Genomic DNA, 17128 nt, shown 5'->3' on the forward strand with positions numbered 1-17128 from the left:
CAAATAGAATGATTACCATCTTCACCCTTCTAAGTAAAGAGATCATTATTCTCTTCTTCCCATAAAAAGATCTTTTGAATCAATAAATCCTGAAATCACCAGATCATTTTTATACATTTTCAGCAAAAAATCTATAAAGAGTTTCCAAGATTGGATTGATGCTTCAATGTACAAAGCTCATTATGGTTATTTAATGCAGCATTCAGACAACCTCATAATCCTTCTGTCATCAATTTGTGCTTTATTTTCTCTTTATTTGTGTTTTCTCTTAATGGGGATGTTTCACTTTGGCAGAAACACCCAAAACAGAATAGCAAATCCTAAAATGTAACTTCTATTTTATAGATTTGAGTACTCGGCTGACATACTGTAAGCATTTGAGACTTAGCTCTTGTTCCACTCCCTCTCCTAAACACTCAGTTGTGAACATTTGCACAACTTCATTTCACCAATGTTGGAAATTCCAAAAAGATGATATCCCAAAGCACCATTTTGAAACCAGCTCTATACACCTCCTCTGCTTAGTTTTTTACTTGTCTTTTTCAAAGGAGAAATATTTTTGCTACCTTTGGTGAGAGATAGGAAAGCTGCCTGCAAATGAAAGTTCTTTATCCAAAATCTGCCCAAATGATCATTCCAAATCGGAAGAGCAAAAATGGTTAAGCAAAGGGTTTTTGCAAACCTTTTTTTTTACTAACGATTTCCAAGCTGCTGTTATCTAAAGGCAATCCTTTTGCATGCTCATCTCTCTTAGTAACTCGGGAAACCTGTTACTAAAAATGCCATTGTGAAGATCAGCTTCTAAATTTAATTTGGTTACTTTAGGCCTCCTCTTCTTCTTCTTCCCCACATATATATAACTCAAGTCAGTGAACATGCTTAATATTACTGCCTATTTTCAGCTCCACAGCAACTCTCCACAGCAACTCTTTGAGGGTTGGGCTAAGAGAGTCCCTGGCACAAAGTCAACCAACCAGCTTTCATGTTAAGGAAGGATTAGAACTCAAACTCTAGGTCTTTGGATCCCTGCCAAACCTCCAACCTGAGCTACAAATATTCTCAACAATCTCCAACTGAAATTCTAGCCTAGCATCTTAAGCACCGCACCAAACTTGTTCTCTCTTTTTTTTTTGGCCTATATGGCATGCCACACAAAGGCCAAGTAAGCCTTTGGAATATACTTATCACTTAGGCTCTTAGTAAAGATGCCTCCAATCTCCTGGGTCTTATATGAGGGTGTGTGTGTGTGTGTGTTGTGTGTTTGTGTGTGTGAAGGAGAAAGGGGGAGGGAGAGAGAATATGTGAGAGCTTTATTGTTTACTTCTGTTTTGCCATAAATATACAAATGCAACTTTATTGCTTTGCGTATTGATATTTCTAATTCTTTCAGCTGAATTTAAATATTTCGTTGTGGTGCTTGTTCCATTTTAAGAACAAGAGGAAAAAGGGGAAAAGCAGGACAACTAAAAAAAAAACACAGAAAAAGACGAAAAAACAATCTGGAATTACAAATATATTTCACATTCATCTAATTTTATAGATATTTGACAAGGGAAATTACATTTTCAATGTTCACCAAATCATTTTTTTCCAAAAGGAGAGATAATGTGATTTTTTAAAAAAATATAGGGAATATAGCACTAACCCATAACTGCTCACACAAGTGCATTCTGGAACAATTGTAGCTTCCAGGATTAGCCCCATGTAGAGCATGTTGCAGTAGGCAAAGCAGGAGGTGATTAGTGCATGAATCATTTAACCTCCCAGATTTTGTTTTTATTTGGGAAGCATTATCTTCTTACAAGGCTTAGTATTACTTGCTATTTTAGTTTCACCAAGAAATTAAAATAATTATAGCAATAGCAACAGCACTTAGACTACTGTATATACCCCTCCGTAGTGCTTTACAGCCCTCTCTAAGCAGTTTAGAGTCAGCATATTGCCGCCAAGAATCTGGGTCCTCATTTTACTGACCTCAAAAGGATGGAAGGTTGAGTCAACCTTCAGTCTGTCAGGATTGAACTCCTGGCAGTGAGCAGAGTTAGCCTGTAAATACTACATTCTAGCCACTGTGCTACCATTGGGTTGACCTCTTTTTTAAAAAAACAAATAGTGAAGTGTTTCAAGTTGATTTGGTCAACTCCCAACTAGTCTCAGTTGAAATGGGCCATCTTATAAATTATGAATTTGGAATCTGAACAAATCTTGTGACCTGTGGATATCCTTAACAGAAACATGTTCTTTTATTCCAGTTCAAGAGTCAAGCCTAATTTAGACATAAAGAAGTAAAGGTCCTTCCATCCCTACTTCCCCCACTCCCTTCAGCGTGAGGGACCTACCTTCTCAATAAGATCTAAGCATTCTGCATTATCCATCCAATCAATGGCTTCCCAGATGATTCCCTCTCTGCCAAAGAAAAATACAAAGCCAATTAAGCACTCATTGGCAGAGAACAATTAAAAAACACAAATCATTGCAGTTGCAGAAGAAAGAGAAAAATGAATAAATGCATAAATGTCCCAGCCTTAAAATTAAAAAGAAGCATTGGTGTACGTAAAACTTCCAGCCAGCAGAGGAAAGGGTAATACTGTACCATTTCCTTAATAGTCTTTCACATGGTAGAATGTATGTGACACTCTTCCTCCTTTAAACAGCTTTCTCATCCTTTTTAGCCAAAAGCAAAGCTTCTCCTAATTACCAGAACGAAAAAGGAAAATACGAACTATCCCCACTGTTTGATAGTCTCATGTTTCTACCTGTTGTACTCAAGCTGCTCCAGGGAGAAGATGTGCTTGTTGAAGTACTCTTGGAGCTTCTCATTTGCATAGTTAATGTTAAACTGTTCAAAACGATTTACCTGTCCATGACAAAAAAAAACCAATAATTAATTCCTTTCATCTTCATCTGGGGAAAATCCGATTTCTCTCAAAGACACCGAAGAACTGGGGAAACAAGGATGGGCTGGCGTACGTGCATCAGCCTATGCCTTAGAATATCAATTGATGCAAGGATTGGCACAAAACTTCAAAACTTACATAGAATGTAAGATAGAAAACAAAAAATGTAGTAAGTCTTGAGCAGGGGTGTCAAGCTCAAGGCCCATGGGCCAGATCTGACCCATGGAGCCGTCCCACGGTGCTTCTGCCAGTGAAAATGGAGCTCAGGAGGCCTGCAGGTGGCCCTCCCGAGCTCTGTTTTCACTGGCAGAGCTCTCGGGCCACCACAGGCGCCCCTGACACGATTGACGTCAAGCTAGCCACACCCACCCAGGTCACACCCACCCAAGGACAACCACAACCCTGATGTGGCCCTCAATGAAATCGAGTCTTGAGGAAAACAAAAAAGCAAAAACAAAACCCAAACTCCTATGTGTGTAAGGCAACATGTTCATAAACCCAAGCAGAGACTTCTATTATAACAGACTATCATAACCTTCTGTCTTTCAGATTTATTGGGATTTCAACACCTATTAAGTGCAAGCCATCATGTAACCATGGCTATATTAGTGACAACTGACATTTGTACCATGTTTCCCCGAAAATACGACCTGTCCTGAAACTAAGGCCTTGCCACATTTTTCTGGTGGGCAAAAATATAAGCCCACCCCCGCAAATAAGCCCTCTGGACAACCCCCCACCTCCGGCCAGTCAGAGCACCACTCACCAACCTAGCAGTATCCCGAAGGTGCCAAGCCGCAGGAACCGGGGGGGCAAAGGTGATCACGTTGCTTGTTGCCTTCGGGATACCCTAGGTTGGCAAGCGGCGCTGTGCCCAGCTGAAGAGGGGGGGTGCCAGGCGGCTGCTCTCTTGCAAGCGGCTCCCAAAGAGCCGGGCACGGCCTCAGGGGCAAACGGCTGTGTTGCGCTGTCGCAGCAGCCCAGCACAGCAGCCATGAAGCGACCACGCTCATGAGCAGCCACCCAGCAAACCTCCTTTCCAGCCGGGTACAGTGCCATTCATTGACTTAGGGGTATCGCTAAGCCACATGAGCGCCTGTTCGTCGCCGCCTGGCTCTCGCAGCTTGGCGCCTTCGAAATGCCAGTGAAAGGCACTCTGCACGGCTGGAGAGGGGGGGGGGTTATGCGAGCGGCTGTTCCGCTCCCGCTCGTGCGCCTCCCAGCTTCACGATGCCTTGGCCCAGTTCTCCCTGAAGAGCCAGGGCACCTCCGCAGCCACCACCGCCATCCCAGTATGGCTTTTTCGGCAGCTTCCAAACCGAGTTTTCCCGCAGCGGCCGCTCTGGGCGTACACTCTATGGTTGTATGCTCTGGGAGTATGGTCTGCCGGCAGCCGACTCACAACCATAGAGCGTATGCCCAGAGCGGCCACTGCCAGAAGACTCGGTTTGGAAGCCGCCGAAAAAGCCATGCTGGGATGGCGGCGGCGGCGGCAGCAGCGGAGGTGCTCTGGCTCTGCGGGGAGAGCTGGGCCAGGGCATTGTGAGGCTGGGAGGCCCGCAAGCAGGAGCAGAACAACCACTCGCACAACCTCCCCTCCAGCTGTGCAGAGCGCCTTTCACTGGCATTTCAAAGGCGCCAAGCCACGAGAGCCAGGTGGTGGCGAAAAGGCGCTCACACGGCTTGGTGATACCCCTAGATCAGTGAATGGTGCTGTGCCCAGCTGGAAAGGGGGTTTACTGGGTGGCTGCTCCTGAGTGTGGTTGCTTCATGGCTGCTGTGTTGCGCTGCTGTGACAGCGCAACACAGCTGTTCTCCCCTAAGGCTGTGCCCGGCTCTTTGGGAGCCCGCTCGCAAGAGAGCAGCTGTCCGGCAACCCCAAAACAATAAGCCCTCCCCTGATAATAAGGCCCAAGCCATATTTTGTATGTAAAAAGAAAATAAGACCCAGTCTTATTTTCGGGCAAACACGGTAGTCCTGAGATATCTATAGAAAGGCTGTAATAAATATTCATGCCCTTATGAATCACTCCCATAATACATCCCACGATTTATACAGTCATAGACCAAAACAGCTTCCTTATTACCCAAGTTTTGGAACTTTCTTGAGGACCTTATCTTGCTGATCATCCTCTCTGTGCCACTACCACCATCCCATCCCATCCATCTTCAGATAGTACATTTTTTTTACGTGCATCACTACTATCTTTGTCCATGCTATGATCTACAACAGCTTAATTTCTGACCTGGAAATTCTCAAAACCAAATATATCCAGGATTCCCACAGATTTAAAATTTTCTTTCCCTTTGATCTTTGAGTTAATTTTTCCAATGATCCATGAGAAGCACCGTGAATAAAGGGCCATGGCAAGAGAGTCTCTGGAGTCAGCAGCCTAAGAGCAAATAGGGAGGAAGACATTTTATCACTTATTATGGTCATGTATGACGGGAAATAAATTACATCATTTGGAAAAGAGCTAGGAAAAAAATAGTAATGTTTTACAAGAACCAAGCTGAACTCCGGGTGATATATCCATAAAATTGTCTTGGCAAAATACAGAAGCAATTTGTCATGGCTTTCTTCTAAGACATTTCTTCAATTTCAACTCCCCAGTCTTGTCCACAGCCCTACTAATTCCTGCTGGTCTCCCCTCCAGCTTTTGAGACAACTGAGTGTAGCATATTATTAGATGCCTCATAGCCAGAAAAACTTCAGCACCTGAACATGTTTACTGGGAAATGAATTGTTAAGAGGAAAGTCGGGAAAATCTAGTGCCTGCACTGCCCAAATGAATTGCTTCTCACCAACCAAGCCTTTTTCATTCCAACTAAAACCAGTTAGATTAAAGTACTACAAAATGGATTCTTTTGGTACGTATTTTTAATTGAAAAATCTCTACAGTTAGAAGACTAGGTTAGTTTTCTCCCTAATACACAAAATTTTCATGAACAGAACCTTTTCCTAGTATGCAACTCTGTTGCTCACCCCCTCAATTGCTATTTGTTCATATAAGATTTCACAAGCAGTTCTTAAGCAATTATTTCTGAGAACTGAGTTCTAGATAGCTCAAACATCTCATCACTATTTTCTATGTGTCTGAAAGAGGCTGAAGATATCCATAATTTTTTGTCCCAGAAACCTAAAGGATCCCACCTTTTCATAGGAAGCCATAATGAAGAAACACATCAGAACTATTCTGAGGTTAAATGTCACACCAGAAGCAATCTATACTTACCATACATTATAGAATGTTAAAATGTTAATTTTTTAAAAAATGGAAAAAAAGAAGCATAATGTTTTTAAGAGCTTCCCTCTACTCCTTCCAATTCATTGGTTGCAATATATGAAATTAAAGGTAGGGAAGAATTAGGCAAAATTATTTGACATGTTTCTAACTAAATATTATTGAAGATATATGGGGTACCAGATCAGGACAGCTATATATTCCTCCTAACATACATTTAAGACTTCTGCCAATTCCCTTAATGAAAACAAAGACAAGGGGAACCCTAGTGGTCAGAGTCTGCATAGTCATCCAACATCTCAGTTGCCCGTATTTTTCGGAGTATAAGGCACACCTTTTTCCCTCAAAAGAGGCTGAAAATCTGGGTGCGTCTTATACATTGAATACAGCATTCTTTGCCTCCCAAAACCCCGGCCACTTCATCAAAATGGCCATGCATAGCCTTTAGGAGGCTTCCAGAATACTCTTGGGGGCTGGGGAGGGCAGAAATGAGTGAAAAATGGGCCATTTTTTGCTCAATTTTGCCTCCTGAGCCCCCAGGAGCACTCCACAAGCCTCCTAAAGCCCATGCATGCCCTTTTTTTGGAAAAAAACCAAGCCGGTTTTCGCAAAAAACGGCCTGTTTTCACAAGGTCTGCAGAGCGCAAAAACTTTTTTTTTTAAATTTGCCTCTTCAAAATCTTGGTGTGTCTTATACTTCGGTGCAACTTATACACTGAAAAATATGGTACATCTTTTCAGATTAGTGCCTGTCTTTCAGTGGCGGGTTCCGGATTTCGTTGCAACCGTACCGGTTGCAACGGGGCCCAGCATCCTCCACATGAACGTGTGCAGCACGCGTGTGCCTCTTACCCTCCAGCAACGCCTTCACGAGCCTCCGCGATGCTCCAGCTGCTCAGCGGAGTGTCGCGCAGGGGCTGTACGTGCTGTGCGCATGCGTGGAAGCGACGAAGAGTTTAAAGACAGGTAAGAAGCTTGGGCAAGCGGGTGGGCCCTCTGGAGCACTGTACTGGAACGGAACCTGGTGCTCCAGGCAGGCACCGGTACGCCCGTACCGGGGCGTACCGCCTGCAACCCATCACTGCTGTCTTTCCATATCCAGCAGTGGGACACAAGTAGGGGCAGGAGAGACACACAGCCATGGGCATTCTGTCAAAGCCTTCATTGACTGTATTTAGCTCCTTCTGCTTAACATACTCCAAATGTCAAAGTTTGGAATGGTAATGAGCTTTGAGTACAATGCAAGCTGACTAAGATCTCCAGCCTTCTCAGCCAAAATGGAATTTGACAACAGCTGACTGCTGTCCCTGGAGGGAGAAAAGGGGCATTTCGAAGCAGGAAGCCTAATTAGCAATGAAAGGTTACTCTTACTGCTATGAACCTTAGCTATTTTTGCACCAGTCAATGATGGGAAGAGTTATGCATGATACCCTCTTGCTCATATTCATGTTCCATACAAGCACCAACGCTAGACTTTGACATTTTTGGAGTCTTAGCTTTTCAATGCAATTAGTCCATTTTAGGAGCTAAGTAGAGTATGAGTAGGAATTATTTGGACTGTGACTAGATGGGGGAAATGAAAAAATACCCCAGAAGAAGGCAATGATGAAATATTTCCATATTTCTATCAAGAAAACTACATGAATGTGTCTAGAAATCCACCAGAAGACAAGCTTGACTCAAGGAGCTCGTGATTTCCATTCTCAGGTAAAGAGCTAGAGCTCATTCAAACCTTACAAAAATTGTCTGACTTCCTAATGAAATATTTTGGACTTTTTTCTTTGTTTCGAACAGCGATGGTGAACCTTTTTTGGCTCGTGTGCCATAAGTGGGGGGAGTGCAGGGGGGTCGTGCGCGGGTGTGCCTCACCCATAATGCAATGCGTGACACCACCCCAGTGCACATGGGTGCATGAGAGGCGCTCCCCCCCATTTTTTGCATGCTTTTTTCGCCCTCCCCAGGCTCCAGAGGCTTTATAGGAGCCTGGGGAGGGCTCCGGAGGATTAAAAACGACCCTACAAGCAAACCAGACTTCCAGTTTGCTCATAGAGTCATTGTTTGCCCTCTGGAGCTTCAGGGAAGCCTCCTGAAGGTCCCTGAAGCTTCCAGAGGGCTTAAACCGACCCTACAAGCAAATCATAGGTCATTTTCCGAACTTCCCGTTTGCCCAAAGGGCCGTTTTTTTGCGCTCCGGAGGCTTCAGGGAAGCTCTTGAAGCCTCCAGAGGGCCTCTGGGGGGGGAGCTCTTTTCGCCTTCCTCAGGCTCCTATAAAGCCTCTAGAGACTGGGGAGGCGAAAAATGGCTTTAAAAAAGGCTGAACTCAGCTGGCCAGCGCGCTCGTGCGCGCTGCCATCTAACAGGGCAACGCCTCGTGTTGCCATAGGTTCGCCATCCCGGGTTTAGAATTTACAACATATACATAATCTGTTGAACTTCTCTGTTCCATTTCATGCAACCTGGAGCCTCACAAATACTAAAGCCACAAGATAGTGGTCTGTCTCAAACATTGCCATGCTGTGGTTTAACAGGCAGCTTTCTAGATGAAAGCAAGCAGGAGTATTGAGGTCCCGCTGCTTTAGAGGAAAGCTAGTGAAGAGAAAGACACACCATACCATATCCACCTTGTTTCTCAGCTAATACATTAGCAGAACTCTTCTATTTACATGTTTTTACATTTACATTTTCTAGTATAAATAGGCTTCATCCTCTAAAAAGAGTTTTTACAAGTGTAGTTTGCAGGAGTGAGTTCTCTAAAATCTGTCCATTATTTCTTTTCATAAATATTTTTCCACGTGTCCTTGCTTACATTGTACAACATCCACAGCAATGGTTATGTTAACAAAGCTGATCCACCCATTCTCTCTTCCATTCCAATACCTGCCTTTATTACCCAGGCTTATTCTTAAGCCCCGAAGCACTAAGAATATTCCAGGAATCCTTCTCTTCTGGGAATAAGTAATATATCATCAACTCAAGGCCTCCCTCAAGTGACGTTTCCCTTTAATACTCATGGGAATGCTACCATCCAGGGACAATGTCCCTTCATAGCAAATATGAACTGCAAAGCAGCTAATGACTAACTCACCTGCTCCACAGTGAGGGGAGAGCTAATTTCTTCCCCACGTAGAAACATGGACCTTTGAGTAAGTACCTCAGACAGCTGGAAGGTGTCCAAGCCAAGCAGTTCACTGACATTATGCAGCACTAGGAGACAAAACAATTGAGAACTGAGAATAAGAGATGTTACTTCCCTTTCTGATAGGAAGCATATGTTACAAACTTCTTCACAAAGTGGAAACTAAGTAGCAACGGTGAAGATCTTATGCCAAGAAGACTTTATTAGTATGTGACAACAGCTCTGATATATTTATTCTCCCAAAATTTCATTGAGAGTTCCTTGGTCCTCAAGATGGAAAACCCAAAGTAAGGTTACTTGGAACTTCAGAAGGGAAAAAAATTGCTCCCTGTAACATATACACTTAAAGACAAACCCTTCTTTTCCACTTTGGTGCTAAAATACTTTATTCATTTGTTAAGCAACTAAATGGAAATAAAACATTGATCTACTGAGAGAGAGAAGCACATTTAACATCAGATTGGTTAGGCAACACCGCAAAGGCAAGATACATACATAAACCTTTTCATAAACCAACTTGGATTTTTTTTTAATTGTGTTGCACTGGAAAATAGTTGTATTCCTGGGAATCTATTTACCTGTCAGCAATGCAGAAAAATATAAAAAGTCCACAATAGCCTACTTGCTTAATTATTGGCATGCACCACAATCATGAGGGAAGAGCAGATTCCAGGTAAGCATCACGTACCAGTTTTTGTGGTGATCTGAGCTCCTCCAGCAGTCATGAACTCAATGTTTCCAAGTTGTAGAATGCCAGATATAAGTTTGAAGACGTCTCTGATCTCTTCAGAACTGAATCCCATGACTTCAAATGCAGTCTGTTCAAAACACATTCAGAATCATTATGATACTTTCAAGAAGCCAGGTGTTTCTGTACAGATAGCTAACTAGTGCTTCCAGTTACTTGACACTATTGTGTTTTAAAAAGATTATGCAAAGTAGCACTGGAAAAACAAATTCCATGAAGGAGGAATCAGGATAAAAGCCTTCCTTGGAATAATGGCTCTTACTCTGGTCTCAGGATGATAATTCAAAAGCTATGCTAATACATTCATCTTCTCCATAATGTATTACGAAAGTTCTCTGTACATCCTCTGTAAAGATGTTCTCTGTACATTCACTGTAATTAAGGTGACCAACTGTCCTCCTTTAGGGAGGACAGTCCTTCTTTTGTAAGTTCTGTCCTCCCTCGAAAAGTGTCCTCCTATATGTCCTCCTTTTCGATATTTGAAGACTAATCTGTTGCGCGTTATGTGACGTATTTGTATTTGACATGACAATTCGTCAAGACTCAAGAATTTTTATCTAAAGAAATGCTGGACATTAAAATAGACGACAATTGTCTCTTTGAAGAAATTAGAAGACTGAATGTATATTTAAATTCTGAAAAATTAATACAATGGGAAAATGAACATGTTGAAATTGATAAAAGATGGGTGGATATTTTCAGCCATTTCAAAAATGAACATATTCCATGTGAACATTTATTTATACTTGTTCAATTTACGTTGTGCTGCCCTGGAACTAATGCAGCAGTTGAAAGAGTTTTTTCCAATGGCCAATGATTTTTCGACAAGTGAGAAATCGAGATTGAATGTTGATACTCTAGCTGCAGCACTTGCCGTAAAATTCAATATGAAGGATATTTCTTGTTCAGATATTTCCAATATATTATTAGAAGATGATACATTGACAAAAAATATTAATTCAATGGAAAAGTACTCATTTAAATAATAATTAACAGGCATGTAAGCATAATTACAATATAAAAGGTTGCAAATGTTTTTATTATGCATATATCATATTTTAGTGTATTATTGTTGCAATGAATAAAATATTTTTTTTATTTGTGATATATTTTTTCCAATTTATTTGTCCTCCTTTTCATTGTAAAAAAGTTGGTCACCTTAGCATTTTGGACAATAGAACGTGTTTTGTCCTCCTTTTCATTGTAAAAAAGTTGGTCACCTTACTGTAATGATGTTATAAATTAAAGTTAGATACCCAAACCCACTTAGTAGGATGGAGCACTACAGTATGTAGTGAAATTTACTTCCAAGTGGTTTAAGGAAAATGGTGTGTAATGCTCAATCGTGTGGAATGGAATCTTAATATTTCAATAATTACAAAAAGAATCTTGGTTCTCCTTCACATGTTCCTAAATGCTTATTGCAACTTTCATGTTTCTTGTAAAGAGCAAAGATAAGTTATAATATGATCCTGGAATTAGCAGCTCATGATACATAGGGGTACCAATTGATTTCCAAGTATTATGGCCAAATAGGAGTTAATGCAGTAATGGTCAACCTACAGCTTGCTTCCTTTAATAATACTTTAATTCTTGTCAACAAACTGCTAGAATAAGCACATTTGAAATTATCCATAGAATAAAGGAAAAAGGAGGAAAAATAACTTTATCCCGTTATTCCCCCTTTTTTCTTAAGCAGAAACTTATTCTCAACGTTTTTGAGTTACACAGGCAGCAAATAGTCAATCAATATTTGTCAGGCTGCTACATACCACAAATATTATAATCTGATCTCAATTTATTCAGCTAATATTGTCTTTTTTTAACAAAAGCACCATGCTAGCAATGGTGCTTCACGTTTTGGGATTCCAGTATTCCTGATTTTTTTTCTGGACATAATGAATACTTGAGCTTCTACAGATTTACTGAATCACATACAGGAATAATAATTACAATAGAAACTGATCATAACTGCATCTTATTAAGGGAGGATTCAGACTTAATGATTTTTAGATCTGCAAAGGAATTGTAATAAGATCCACTTATTTCCTGAGGCATTTGATTAGGATAATTCCCTCCTAATCCCTCCCTTTGTATGCCTGTTTCTTGTCCTACTCCATTGCCGGTTATTTAGCATCTATGCAGGACTTTTAAAAATATAAATAATAAATGCCTATTATTTTATCTCTTACTTTCTCCACCTTGAAAAATAGTATAAAGATTTTTGCAGACTAAATGATTCCCTCAGATATTTCCTCCAAGTAAAAAGAACAAGCATGATAAAGCAGGCATTCAAGGAACAGAAAGACAAAATACTGGTGGGAAGATGAGATTTTGTCTTCAAACTACATTCTAGAGTCTAAATAGACTCTAATTGTCATTAAACAATGCATGTCATTATCAGGCACCACATTCAAGAGTGCAAAACCCTCTTGGCCTGTGGGCATTTTGCTCCCCCCAAACAATCGGCCTTCATGCAAAGAAGCAACTGGCACATTTTTCTTTTAAAAAAGCAGGGGTTGGGGGTAGCAGAGAAATCCATCCATCAAATTTTGCCCAGAGTCAAGGAAGAAACTCACCATAACTTTGCTGAACATCTCTCGGTCATCCAGGTCCTCGTTGATTTTACAGCCAGACTGGTTGAGGTAACGATAGTTCTTGGGTTCCAGCAAGTGGAGTCCTTCTATAAAAAAGCAGCTCCCAGAAGGAGAAATAAAACAGTTAAGGACCAGAACAGAAGGACAGAGAAAAGAAATAAATGCAATGAATATAGAGAAAGGAGACCAGCGAATATGAGCCAAAGGCACACATTAAGCAGCCTTTTTTTTCATGTTCTGATCCCCAAAGCAGCACATATAAACATGCCCAGTTTAATTATGCAGGATGAAACAAAACATGCAAAACAGTAGACTGGTTAACCCTGCATGGCCAGCACTGCCAAAATGAATATCTTGCCTGCAGGGAAATAAAACTAATGTAGAGAGTAGAGGCTGCTCAGGTGTTCCACTCCTGGGGATAATCCTCTCATACGGTCCCTAAAAGTCAACACTGATTTGATGGCACAAAATCAGTCCGTCAGTTAAAGTGTTCCTCTGAGCAAAATAATTGCTAGGATTCTGCTTATGGGGAAAAGCATTGTTACATATAAATGCAGGAAAGTGAGACAAATAGTTTTCTTTGGTTTCTTTTAATGAATAGCAGCCTTGGGAGAACAGCATCTTCAGTACATTTTTTTTTCCTGGGCTGGTAAATTCAGCTGGAAAAAGGATGAATTTTGAGTGAAAAATATTTGTAGGAAATAAAGGATTTATGTGCCTATTCTTGCTGCATTTGCTCAATTCAACATGTGATTCAGTAAAGCTGCTTACATTTAAAAATGGCTTCTTTGCCTTCAGAGTGAGAATACTGCCTGAACCTCTATCTCATAGGCTACAAAATTCTCCAGGCACTTAATTGGAAAACAACTCTAAACCTACTTACTGGCATGCTAGAAAATACGGCTGGAAATCTGCAATAACTCCTGATTTTTGTGTCAATAGCATCTCCATCAGAGACTGACCAGAGGAAGAATCAGATATGTTCCCAATGCTATTTTCCCATCAATATTTATTACAATACTAATTTCAGTCTGATTTCCACAGTACTCTACATTTGACATGTGTTTGAGGCATATCCACAAATAATGCTGGGACATGAGACTTGGTCATGAACTTTGAGATCTATCAACCTAAATAGGCAAATCTCATCCATTACATGAATTTTAATGTAAGCCCACAAATAATTCTAGTAACATTTTCCTCTTTCCGAAGCAACACTGTTGTTTTTCCTGTAAATCTACAGCTAAGCCTAATGTAGCATATTAAGATAGAAACAGGCTTTCCAATACATTTATCTGAACGTATTTATGAAGATGGAGCAAAGCAATAGGAGAAAAAGGTAAGAGCAGATTATTGTAACTTACAGACCCATTCCATCTTTTTCAGAAAAAGTAGGGAATTCTGGGGGGGGGGGAATCACTCTGCAAGATATCCAGGTTACGGGAATTCAAAGCAAGAAGTAATGAACTGCAAGTGACTAGAAGGCCAGGGTACATAAATTAACGGTTTCATTTTCTCTATTTTTCTAATTCCGCTTAAAAACCCAGCAAGGATTGATCTCAGTTGCTATATTTGCTGACATCAAGATGCTATAATCAGACCTGATTATACATTGGTGAGTCTATAGGATTCACAGAGAACTGGCCAATCAGTTCTGCCTTTCCTAGCCAATAGCAGAATGCAGAAAACGTTCAGCCAGTCTGTGGCCGCTTTCTGGGTAGTAACAGTATCTTGTCTGGTCCCTTGATTTGCATACCTAAACATATTATCTCTAGTAACAGCTGCTTGAAATGGCACGTCCTAGTCAATGGACAGAATATGACTGACATGGGGATATTTTGAGAACTTTGGTCACTACTCAGTTTTGATATACTGTAATGTAATTGGTGGAGGACCAATGCTGTAAGCCCTACACTGGTTACAATGGTGGGTTGCAGGTGGTATGCCCTGATACGGGCATACCGATGCCTGCCCAGAGCACGGGGTACCATTCCGGTATGGTGCTCTGGAGGGCCCACCCACCCCTGCCTGAGCTATTTATCTGTATTTGAGCTCTTCGGCGCTTCCGCACACACGCACGAAGTGCACAGCCTGCACAACGCTCCGAGCAGCTGGGGCGTCACGGAGGCTTGAGGAGGCGTCGCAAGAGGTAAGGACGCATCGCGCACAGCGCATGTGTGCGCACCTGCTGCGTGCGTTTATGTGGTGGACACCAGGCCCCGGAACCCACCACCGGCTGGTTACCAATAGAGATAATGGCCCCAAAGCCCTAAAAAGCCTCTCTGTTTTGAAATACTTCTGGAAGGCAATTAGGGTGGGTGCCAACTGGGTAGCCCCTGGGAGGCTGTTCTAAAAGACCAGTACTGTCATTCAAAAGCAGCAGCACTGAACCCCCTCCCCAATGGTTTCTTCCAAATAGAATTCAACTGGTTCCAGTGGGAGAATGTGGAGCTGTAGATCATTTGCACCAAGTCGTGTAGGGCTTTATAGGTTAGCACTTCCACTTTAAATTGCATCCACTGCATAGCAATGAGGACCTTTGGGAAGTACTATTACCTCTTTGTTCCCCGCTGACACCAGCTAATAATGCATAGAAGATATGATAATTACGTTCTCCTGGGTTCTGGTGAACCACCCTGTTCTGTAAAAGGAAAACAGAAAGAGATTAGGATAAACTCAATACACACGAGCAACACTCCCAATATTTATATGCACCATTTTTGGGTGCTTTAAGGAAAAGGAAGCACCTTGGCTTCACAACTTTTTCACTTTACCACCAATATACAAAAAATCCTGAATGGTGTCCACATTTTTTTTCATTTAAATTGGCAGATATCCATGCAGGAAGGAGTAAATGACATATCACAATCATGGTCTATTACTCTTAATACCCATTCCTTCCCTGGTGTGTATCAAACTATGTGCTTCATTAAAAGTAAGTGAATGTTTGCTTCATTTGTCAAAATGCACTACTTTTCATCAAAAGTTTCCTACGGTTGTATCTACACAACAGGGATTGTAAAGCAGGTTCGTCTGTTTTCCTGAATGTGTTCATGCTGCCTCTTTGCTTGTTTCATCTAGATCAGCATTTTTCAACCTTAGCAACTTTCGTAAGTATGGCTTCAACTCCTTAAATTCCACAGCCAATATACTCGCTGGAGAATTCTGGGAGTTAGTCACATATCTTAAAGTTGTTGAGGTTGAGAAACACTGGTCTAGTTATTAGTCTAACCTGCCTGCCTGATTGCAAGTAGAAGTATTTTAGACTCTCATATTCTTGTTTCCAGAAAACTTTCCTTTGACTTTTTCTGTCCAAAAATAAAATGCACTGGAAGTGGGGTATGTCTGAATCAATGCAGGGTGTAGCCGTACACACTGAGCAACATTACTACAACAGAGAAATTAAATATACTATCCTGGAAAAGAGAATCATGGGAAGCTTGTTTCTGAGATGCTAAAGAACTAATTAGAAATGAATCCATATGAAACATTTGCCAATTGCTAGGGACATAGCCTGGTTTTGCTGAGAATACTCTGCGGTCCTATGTTCAATATCATTCCCTGGTTGCTTTTACACCACTCTTATCAAAAGGAATGTTGAGCAACAAAACAAAACAAATGAGAACAAACTTCACTCACCTTTTCCAATAAATCTGAGCAACACGTTAAGGAATAAATAACATTATGACTCTCTTATAAACATATTTTCCGATAGTTGGCAAAAAAAACCTTGGAAATGAATTCAAATATTGCTGTACAAAAATTATAAGCGATGTTTTGTTTCCTAAATCTAATGAATTAAAGAGTTACCATTTTTTGCTGAACTTTGAACAAGAAAAATGCAATTGATGGAGAGCTGGGAGAGTACCTAATTTATGGAATTTTCAGAAAGCTGCTTCATCATTGCCGTCTATAAATTAACTGTACGGATTGTTTATTGGTTCCATTCTTTCTTAATCTAAAGGTGAACAATATCTGAAGAGTTGCCATTCAAATAAAGGATACAGTCTGTGACCCTCCCTCCCTGGATATGCCCATGCTGAGAAAAATGTAGCTGGATGAATTTGCCAAAGCGGCTAGAATTGTTGTTATAGACTGTCTTGGCATTTCCAAAAGCTTCCAGGACTGGGCTTTAGTAAAAAAATAATAATAATAATAATTTGTTTGGCAGGAACATTAGACAGGTTTACACAGAACACATTTTTCAACAATACAAGTCTGGTTGTATGATATAAAACCATTTAGATGTTGACTGTCAGGCCTGGAAGCCATCTTTTGCATTGGGCAAAATCTTTTGCATTCCGGCCTGCCACATATACTGCTGTGGGAAAATGGGAGGGGGGATTATATGGAGTATGGGAGATATATAGTCATAATAACATTCCTTTCTCAAAGAGTCTCAGAGAGTCAAGGACATCTTGCCCTACACCTGGAAGGCATCTCCAGTTGGGATGATGACTGATTGAGCCATGTGGTGGACATGTGGGTGCTGGGCAGGGACTTG

At 41.1% G+C, this 17128-nt stretch overlaps 1 protein-coding gene across 1 annotated transcript in view; it reads right to left on the minus strand.

The window, feature by feature from the left end:
- The window catches only part of LOC309383487 (unconventional myosin-X-like), a 135608-nt gene that overhangs the window by 57135 nt on the left and 61345 nt on the right, over window positions 1–17128 (minus strand). Inside the window, exons 6-14 of the mRNA XM_081936100.1 lie at window positions 16630–16754; window positions 16264–16277; window positions 15181–15265; window positions 12607–12710; window positions 9968–10097; window positions 9229–9347; window positions 5144–5290; window positions 2757–2857; window positions 2340–2406 (exon numbers count right to left, since the gene is read on the minus strand). Of these exons, the coding sequence (XP_081792226.1) occupies window positions 2340–2406; window positions 2757–2857; window positions 5144–5290; window positions 9229–9347; window positions 9968–10097; window positions 12607–12710; window positions 15181–15265; window positions 16264–16277; window positions 16630–16754 (892 nt within the window). The remainder of the gene's footprint in view (window positions 1–2339; window positions 2407–2756; window positions 2858–5143; window positions 5291–9228; window positions 9348–9967; window positions 10098–12606; window positions 12711–15180; window positions 15266–16263; window positions 16278–16629; window positions 16755–17128) is intronic.

Source organism: Natrix helvetica (genome assembly GCF_964273705.1).
Source record: "Natrix helvetica genome assembly, chromosome: 1".
Lineage (NCBI taxonomy): Eukaryota > Metazoa > Chordata > Lepidosauria > Squamata > Natricidae > Natrix > Natrix helvetica.